Source organism: Kogia breviceps, chromosome 4 (assembly GCF_026419965.1).
Source record: "Kogia breviceps isolate mKogBre1 chromosome 4, mKogBre1 haplotype 1, whole genome shotgun sequence".
Lineage (NCBI taxonomy): Eukaryota > Metazoa > Chordata > Mammalia > Artiodactyla > Physeteridae > Kogia > Kogia breviceps.
The window spans coordinates 89543665-89553998 of NC_081313.1; the positions used below are offsets into that span (position 1 = coordinate 89543665).

The 10334-nt window shown below is 35.1% G+C and overlaps 1 protein-coding gene across 2 annotated transcripts in view; it reads left to right on the forward strand.

Annotated features, from left to right (window-relative positions):
- The window catches only part of MAN2A1 (mannosidase alpha class 2A member 1), a 160347-nt gene that overhangs the window by 59223 nt on the left and 90790 nt on the right, over positions 1-10334 (forward strand). For both annotated transcript variants that reach the window (XM_059060613.2, XM_067031427.1), the window contains exon 5: positions 4748-4875. In XM_059060613.2, coding sequence (XP_058916596.1) covers positions 4748-4875 — 128 coding nt within the window. The remainder of the gene's footprint in view (positions 1-4747; positions 4876-10334) is intronic.

Here is a 10334-nt window from a genome sequence, read left to right on the forward strand (position 1 = left end):
AATAGTGGTTGTTATTGGGGAATTAGATCTGGGTAACTTTTATTTACAATTTTCTGCATCCTTTCACTTTTATCATTAGAACAATAAGCATTGCTCTCCCTAAAAGTAGTATAAATAGTATGCCTGTTTTCTTTTTTTTTTTTTTCAGAACAAACAACCTTTTATTGAAGTATAGTTGATTTACAGTGTTGTGTTAGTTCCAGGTATACAGCAGAGTGATTCAGTTATGCATATATATGTGTGTGTGTATATATATATATATATATATATGTGTATATATATATGTGTATATATATATATATATATAATATATATATATAGTCTTTTTCAGATTCTTTTCCATTATAGGTTATTAAAAGATATTGACTATAGTGCCCTGTGCCATACAGTAGGTCCTTGTTGTTGTACTCCCCTGACAATTTCAGAGAAATAGCTCAGTTCATGCTCGTTTAGCACTAAGTGAGTGGAAATCCTTGGAAGCACCTGTACTTATTCTAAGTAACTTTTTCTATAGGTTTTTCCCATTACCTGATTTTTTAAAATTACGAAGGTGTCGAATGTACAGCTTGCAGTCTGTCTTAACTTTATTTTGCGTTGCTAACAATTGCGATTTTAAATATGGTACTTTTTGTAGGCTAACAGCTTTTCTGCTATTGCTTATATATTTTTTTCTCAGTATTTCCTGGAGTGTTGTTTCTGTAAGACTGTCAGGCCTACTTTTTGTACCTATCACTACCTGATGATGATGGTGGCTGTGCTTTTCAGTCATTAGGTCAGTGTTTTCCTCATGTATATTTGGACCATTTTGTTTTCCTGTCATTCTTCAGGTGCTTCTTAAGTGCTTATCACATATGTTCTAGAAATCAGGGGTATATATGGCAAATTTGTGCACTTCTGCAGTTTTTATGTGTGCATGTGTATTTTTTGTTTGTTTAACTGGTCAAGTGGCATGTGTTTCTGCCTAACACACTGAATATTTTATATCAAACCTGACCTTCCTGCCTGTAAGAATGTCTGGTTTATAATCTGGTTTTCACCATTCATATGTATAGACTAGGGAGAACAGGCAGTTGAGAGAAATAGGAGTACTCACTAACCTGATTATTTGGCCGGGTGTCCACTCATTGTCACATTGCTTCATATCTTAAATCATGTTGTCTATTTTCTTCTATTGTGTTCTACCTGATTAGAGAAACTTTCTTAAGAAAAACTAAAACCTAAGTTCTTTCTGGCCTGCTATTATGACATCACTTATGCCTCTTGTGACCTCCTTATGTAGTTTTTATTAAAAACCTGTTTGAGCCATTTCAAATATCAGTCCTTTGGCTTCCACGACATAATATCTTGGCTTTCTTATGAGTTTGTTTTAAATCACTCTGACTGAAGATTAAAAAAAATAAACCGCAATCCATTCTTCCCCACTAACTTAATGGCTATTTTAATAATATAAATATTTTAAAATTTTATTTCTCAGCTTTATATTCTGACCCACTGATGTGTCCATTTCTGAGTAAGTCACAGTTATATGGGAGCTTTTTAAACTATAAAAACGCCTTTTACCAAGGAGAAGTGCAGGTTGTTCCTCATTACTCTTTTCTAGAATGTCTCAGGTCATAGTCACAGATTTGTTCTTTTTATCTTTAACGTTTCTTTTCACCTCAATTTCCTCTTATATTTTCCTTCTGCTTGGTCCTTAACTCTCCTTTTGACTGTTTTCTCCAGACTTCCCATCCTTCTCTATTTCATCTTTGTTTCATTCCTCCAAAACTTAATTTTATATCGGCCTTTTCCCCTAAACTTAGTTTTCTTTTTCAGTTAGGTCCTTTTGGCTGCCTCACCGTCACATCAAATAGCCTTATCCAAATTTATATTTATTAGTGCAAAATGATTCCCTTCTCAACTGAACTGCACTGTCTATGTGTATTAACACCACCACCCCATTAGACCCCTGGAATCAAAACCCTAAGTTGTTCATACTTGAATCCTTTCTTCTATGTCCAGATATTTCTCGATTCCCACTGATGCTTCATGAAGCATCTCCTCTCTTTCCCTCCTCGTTCATTTCTCCTACACGAATCATATTCCAGGTCATGTCACTTTATACCTATATTATTCACACTCCTTTTTAACTGACCCTTCCCTGTTCAACTTATTTTGCAAATGTCTGTGAACTTCATCTAATAACAAACTTTATGTTACTACTAATTTTAAACTGAGAATCTCATTCACTCATTCCATCTTCATCTAACAACAGAGTACCCATTAAATGCCAAGTAAGCTTCTCAGTGCTGGGCCTACAAAAGTGAACAAAACAACGTGTCCTGGTCCCTGCTCTCTTGGAGCTTATGTTATAATGGTGGGTGGGGTGAGGAGGGAGAGGAAGCAGTAAATGAACAAGGCCATTCTGGTTTGTGAAAAATACTATTGTGTGATAGAGTGGTACAGTAGGAGTGTTGATTTAGGCTGTGTGGCCCAGAGACTTTGTGGGTGTCCCAGAGACTTTTATTTGAGCTGAGAAATGAGGGCAGCTAGGACCAGCCAGGTTGGGAAAGATAGGAGAAAATAGATAAGAAAATTCTGAAAAACATTTTAATGAGTGAGAGGCTTTCATGCCTCCCCCATAGTAATAGATAGGATAGTCTTTAATCATTGTGTACAGATAAGAACTCTGTACACAATCACAGTAGCATCTCAGGCATCATGCGGAGGGGGAAGGGATAAATTATTCACAGATAGAGCTGAGGAAATATAATATGTGTCATTCTTTGCTTGGTTGGCTGTTTCTTGGAGCCCGTTTATGCCTATGGGACAGGGAATATGTAGCAAAATAAAACTGATATAGGTGAGAAATTCCATCATTGGAGTGACTTTTTTCCATTTAATATTCAGATTACTTAATTTATAGTTTCTATTCTCTATTCAAGAGCAGCAAAGAATTTGTTTTGACCAATTTATTTCTGATATTTTCCAGAAGATCTGTTTATTGGAATACTGAGATAAGGAGGTCAAGTTTTTATATTTGATGACTAGAGATTAAGTCCCAAGTCTGTCCTGACATCTCAGGCTTCCAAATACTGCTCATAGGCGTAAGGGGTGGGACTGGTCCATGGCTTCCAGGGTGTGGCTAAATTAGGCAGTCACCAGAAAGACAAGAAAACTAACTGTAAGCAAAGTCCCATAGGCAGTAAGAGTGGGACAAAATAGCCTTGGATTTAGTTGTGTTCTTAAAGAAATACAATTTTTAGAAATTTCCAGCTTCTTTCTTATAAGTTCTTGATCTTAGGTTTGACTGGACATTGGAGTTTCTTTAGACACTATATAATGAGCCATCATATTCTCCATATGAAATTGTATTATTTGGTGATCCCCATGGTAATACAGATGTAGTTAATATCTTTTTATTTTATATAAGGAAATCATTCATGTATTCATTTATTTTTAGAAATTGTGTCCATTATCCACTCTGTCATTGGTTCTATGAACATGCATATGTTTGAAAAAAATTGGATGTTCTGTTAATGCTGTGGCTTCTGTTACATGCTTTGTAGGAAAATGTTTATTCTTTATGCCTCTGGTCTGTTTCAACTAAATTTGGCTTGGTGCTTGGCTGTTAGCTATAGGCATCAGTGATGTTTATCCTTATTAAAGCTGCTTTTGCTTCTGAAATTTTACATCGTTTTCAAAACCACCTTGTTGCAAACTCAGAAGTCTGTGACACTTAAAAGGCCTGCTTAAGTTCTTGACATTTACACTTCCTCATGTAGTTCTTCCAATTTTTAATAGTTGATGATTTTTTTCTGTCTCTGAGGAAGGTGTCTTCTTTTAACAATTCAGTTCTCCAGGGCTGTGGTCTAGTTACTTTGTATAGTATTGTGGTAAAGAGTACTCAATGGGGCTTCCCTGGTGGCACGGTGGTTGAGAGTCCGCCTGCCGATGCAGGGGACATGGGCTCGTGCCCCGGTCCGGGAATCCCACATGCCGCAGAGCGGCTGGTCCCGTGAGCCATGGCCGCTGAGCCTGCGTGTCCGGAGGCTGTGCTCCGCAACGGGAGAGGAGGACACATGTGAGAGGCCCGCGTACCGCAACAAAAAAGAGAGTACTCAATGAACAGATAATGATAATGTTAGAGTTTTTGGCTCAATAATGAAAGGTAAACTATATAGCCTACATTTTAACTGACTGGAGCAGGGTGCTTTATAATGTTTTCTGTATTCCCAGAAACATGTGATATTTACTAGCTTTACTTGTATTTTTATTACTTCTGTAGTTTGCATGATTAACTTATCAGTGTCAGAAGTACTAAAATAAGTCCTGATTTTTCAGCATAGGTGTAATGAAACAAATACTGTGCTTAAAATGACAGTCCTCCAATTAACACTCATCAAGCATATACTCAGGTATTTGCTAGGTGCTCGGCAAGATCCAGAAGTAAATCAGACGTGGCTACTGACATCAGGAATCTTTGAAGTAGTGTGGGAGATTATATCCTTATGAAATAGAACTTCCAGAGTGACCTGTGTGGCTTTGCCTAGAGCAGGAGGGGCAGATACTTTACTAAGGACACTTTATCACCAGGGTCTCAAAGTTGAAATTCATCCACTGGTTTAAAAAAAAAAAAAAAAATTAACAACTAGTGTAAATACTGGTTACATTTAAAGGCTGTCTCTAATGTTTATGATGTCTTACATTTTTATTTGAACTTTTCTTATATATGTTAATGTAAACTCTTATGTTATTTTCTCCCTAGTTTACTAGAAAACGGTCAGTTTGAAATTGTGACAGGTGGCTGGGTTATGCCTGATGAAGCTGCTCCACATTATTTTGCCTTAATTGACCAACTAATTGAAGGACATCAGTGGCTGGAAAAAAATCTAGGTATGTATTCGTATCTTTCGCTTTCATTTGGACTACTTTGGACAATTAATTTTGGGGAATGTGAGATGGGGCTTTTTATTTTTTTAATAACTAATTTTTCTAGCACTGATTATTACTGAATAATTTATTTTTTTATTGATTTATGATGTCTCTTGGATCGTAAACTCAGTTACATAGATATAATATGGTAACTCTTAGGGTCATCTACCTTGTTTCACCTATTATTTTATCAATTTTACCTGTTTATTAATTTTAGTATTTTTTTTCTAAAACGATCCCCCTGGGATTTTAATTATATATTAGTTAAGTCACTTGATCATAAAAGGCAAAAACCTAGTTTACTAGCTTAAGCAAAGAAAAAAAAAGAAAAATGTTAGTTTTGTCATTGAGAATTCTAGAGATAGGGTAGCTTCAGGTAAGGTTGGATCCAGAGGACTCAGATTATGTTGTTGGGATACTGTCTCTTGACTCTGCCATAGACAACCAGGACTCTGATCTTCTTGTTCTAACAATGAGGAGGAGTTTTCCTTAATACCTTACCTAATTGACCCACTTTTGGGTTAGGTGCTTATCTCTGAACCAGTTTACTGAGGCCAGAGTTAAAGGAGCTGAAATCACTGAGGCCTGGTTAATTTGATGGAAATGATCATGGGGGGAGAGTGGTTTGGGGCAGGGTCAGCCTTGCCTGATCCTTACAGCAAAAAGTGGGAAAGGGTATTCTGAAATGATAAAATCAGATGTTCATACAACTCATAAGAACATGGGACTAAACGAAATCTTTGTGATATCGAATATTTGCATTCTGCAACATGGTATGTAATTGATCTCAAATATTTCATATCTTTCAGTATAATTTTGTAGTTTATGGTAAATATACATGTTTTTATTGAAGTTATTTCTAAATATTTTATTATTTTACAGTATTCTGTTAGGGATAAAATACCCCCACCCCCATTAGTATTTTATTTACTTTTTATTTTGGAATAATTTCAAACTTAAAAGTTGTAGGAATACTACAAAGAACTCCCATAAGGCCCCCAACCAGATTCACCAGTCATTATTTTGACACATTTGCCTTATTTTTTCCTCTTTCCATATGTTATTGTTGTGATTGTTATAGAGTAAGTTGCAGATATCATACCTGTGCCGAAAAGAGTTAACATAGCAGATCTGAAACTGCTATCCTTAGAGAGATCTTGCTTGCAAAGTTGGCTGTTGGCTGGTGTCTGAGGACTTGGATTTCTTAAATGATGAGTGACTCACTGTGTTTAAATTGTACAAACGGTGCAGTGTATGCTAAACACTTGTTTCCCTTCTGGGAATCTAGAATCATATTATGTATTAGACAGAGGGTGCCTGCATGACCAGACCCTAGTAAAAACTTTGGATACTGAGCCTCTAGTGAGCTTTCTGGGTTGACAGCATTTCAGGTATTGTCACCATTCACTGGTGGAGTAATTAACTCATCCTGGGTGATTCCACAGGGAGAGAACTCTTAGAAGCTTGTGCCTGGTTTCCTGTGGACTCTGCCCTCTGTGCCTTTTCTGTTTGCTGATTTTGCTTTGTATCTTTTCACTATAATAAATCATAGCTGTGTGTATGACTATATGTCTAGTGTTATAAGTTTTCTTAAGTCTTGAAATCTGGGAGTGGACTTGGGAACCCCCTACTCAGTGCCACTTTTCTTAAATACTTAATTATATTCTAAGCCAAAATATTTACTTTATAAACCTCAATTTTTGTAGATTTTTTTTCTTTATGTTTAGCTTTTATGGATGTGTAATTTACATGCAGTGCAACACATAAATCTTAACTGTAGAGTTTGAGTTTTGACAAATGTAACTCTTGACTGCACCTTGTAAATTAGAGTAGTGTTCTCAGTTTTGTTTAAACAGTTTAGAACAACGTGTTGTTTTGGACATTGTTTTTAATTTGGTTATGGGATACTTTTTAAATTGTTTAGTCTTTGGTGGTTAATTTCTGCTTTTACTAACTTTACTATATAAATTTGACCATTAGAAACTAAGTTTGAGTTTTTAAGGTTATCTTTTGCCTAAAATATCCATTTTGTAACTGTTCTCTGACTCCTCTTAAGCTTTAATATTAGATATATTTGGAATAATCCAGTTTTATTAATTATATTATTCATGTTGCTCATGTTCTAATTTTTAAGTCTATTAGATTTGCCAAAAACTGAGTGATCTTTTTAATGATTGCTTCCTGTAATTTTTCTTGTTTTTACTTTTTTATATTTTGACAGTCTTATTCTTACATGAAAACACAAAATCTTTCCTGGTTTTATTGGCATATGTACCCTCTTTATAAAATTTTGCATTTTTCGTATACTGCATTTCCCCCCTAAGTTTGTCACTTGCCCCCTTTAAAAAAAAGATTCGCTTATACCAAGGAAAATCCTAGAAGGATACTGGGGTCCCCTCTATGTCTCTCCCTAGCTTCTACCTCATTTCTTATCAGTTTTTTAAAATGTAGTTTACGTTCTTCCTCTTCTACATCATTACTTCTCAGGGATTCTTTAATCTGTTGCAGCTAGGTTGCTATTCCTGTGTATCAGGTGATTTTGATATGGAAAAGATCATCAGTGATGATGAGATCTCAGACATCTCTAACTTTTCAAGTTGATTTTTATTCGTGTTTGTAAGCTTATTCTGTCCTAGTTATTGGGACAACACACCTTTTTAAAATTTTATAGCTTCATTTCATTTCATTTCAAATTTATAGAGTCGCATGATAGTATTTGAGAGCGTCTCCTATATATCCTGTAGGGTTGGCCCTCTGTATTCACCAGTTCCACATCTGATGATTCAACCAACAGTGGACAGAAAATAATTGAAAAAAAAATCTGGAAAGTTCCAAATAGCAAAACTTGAATTTGCCATGCCTGGCAACTACTTACATAGTATTTACATTGTATTTATCACTATTTACATAGCATTTACATTGTATTAGGTATTATAAGTAATCTGGAGGTGATTTAAATTATAGGCATACCTCATTTTACTGTGCTTCACAGATGATACTACGTTTTCTGCAGATTGAAGATTTGTCACAACCCTTTGTTGAGCAAGTCTGTTGATGTCATTTTTCCAACAGCATTTGTTCACTTTGTGTCTCTGTGTCACATTTTGGTAATTCTAGCAATATTTCAGACTTTTTCATTGTTAATGTATTTGTTATAGTGACCTGAGATCAGTGATCTTTGTTTCTGTTGCAAAAGGATTATGACTTGCTGAAGGCTAGCGATGCTTAGCTGATTTTTAGCAATAAAGTTTTATTTTGTTTTGGTTTTCTTCCAGTTTTATTGAGATATAATTGATATACAGCACTGTGTAGGTTTAAGATATACAGCATAGTGATTTGACTTACATACATCGTGAAAAGATTATCTCAGCAAGTTTAGTGAACATCTGTCACCTCATACAAATACAAAATTAAAGAAACAGAAAAAACAATTTTCTCTTGTCTGAGAACTCTTAGGATTTGACTCTATTAACAGCTTTCATATATAACATACAGCAGTGTTAATTATATTTATCGTGTTGTACATTACATTGCTAGTACTTATTTATCTTTATAACTGGAAGTTTACCTTTTGCCTGTCTTCATTCAATTCCTTCTCCTCCCACCCTCACCTCTAGTAACCATAGATCTGATCTCTTTTTTCTATAAGTTTGTTTGTTTGTTTTTGAAGTATATGTGACCTACAACATTATGTTAGTTCCTGTTATACAGCATAGTGATTCGATATTTCTATGCATTTCAAATTGATCATCACGATATGTCTAGATATGGCACCATGCAAAGATATTACATAGTTATTGACTATATTCCCCACACTGTACATTTCATACCCATGACTCATTTATTTTGCAACTGGAAGTTTGTACCTCTTAATTTCCCTCACCTATTTCTTTCCTCCTCCCAGCCCCCTCCCTTCTGGCAACCACCTGTTTGTTCTCTGTATCTGTGACTCTGTTTATGTTTTATTATGTTTGTTCATTTGTTTTGTTTTTTAGCTTCCACATATAAGTGAAATCATTACAGTATTTGTCTTTCTCTGTCTGACTGATTTCATCAGCAAAATGTCCTCAAGGTCCATCAGTGTTGTCACAAATGGCAAGATTTCATTCTTTCATATGCCTGAATAGGATTCCATTATATATATGTGTGTGTATATATATATATATATATATACACATATATATATATACACACACACCACCACATTTTCTTTATTCATTGATCCATCTGTGGATACTTAGGTTGCTTCCATATCTTGGCTATTATAAATAATGCTGCAGTGAACATGGGGATACACGTATCTTTTCAAATTTGTGGGTTTTTTCTTCAGATCAATACGCAGGAGTGGAATTGCTGGGTCATGTGGTAGTTCTCTTTTTAATTTTTTGAGAATTCTCCATACTGTTTTCCATAGTGGCTGTACCAATTTACATTCCCACCAACACAAGGGTTCTTTTTTCTCCACATATAAAGTATTTTCTAACTAAGGTGTGTACATTTTTTTTAGACATAATGCTATTGTACACTTAATAGACTACCGTAAACATAACTTTTATATGTACTGGGAAACCAAAATATTGTGATATTTGCTTTATTGCAGTGGTCTGGAACCAAACCCACAGTATCTCATAGGTATGCCTGTATACAAGAGGATGTGTATAGGTTATATGCAACTACTACACCATTTTATATGACTTGACATCCAAAGATTCTGGTGTCTTCAGGGGTCCTGAAACCAATCTTCTTTGGATACCAAGGGACTCTAGTTAGATTCACATACATGTTTTTCTGAACGATTTGAGGGTAAGCTGGAGGCATCTTGTCCCTTTGTCTCTCAATACTTCATTGTGTTGTTTCATAAGAAATAAGGATGTTTTCTTAGATAAGCGGAAGATAGTTATCAAATCAGGAGCGTTAGCAATACTACAATCTAGTTCACAGGTTATATTCAAATTTTGTCAATTGTCTCAATAATGTTCTTTAATAAAGGCTACTTTTTCCCCTCCCAATCCAGGATCCAACCTAGGATCATGTATTGCTTGTAGTTGTCATGTCTTTTTAGTCTCCTTAACCTGAAACAGACCTCAGCCTTTCTCTGGATTTCTTGACGTTGATATTTTTGAGGAGTGCAGACCTCTGTTGTAGAAAGTCTCTCAATTTGAGTTTGTCTATTTCCTTATGATTAGCTTTAGCTTATTTATCTATCTGATCTATGTATGTAATCTAACCTAATTTATTTTGCTAAAATATCAGTGTAGTTATTTTCTGTTGTCCTCAATGCATCCTGTCAGAAGGTACTGGTCATCTCTTTGTCCCCATATTGGTGATGCTATTCTTGATCACTTGTTTAAGTTGTGTCTTTTAATTTTCTTTACTGTACTGTTACATTTCCTGCCTTTCGAATTCATAACTAATTTGTA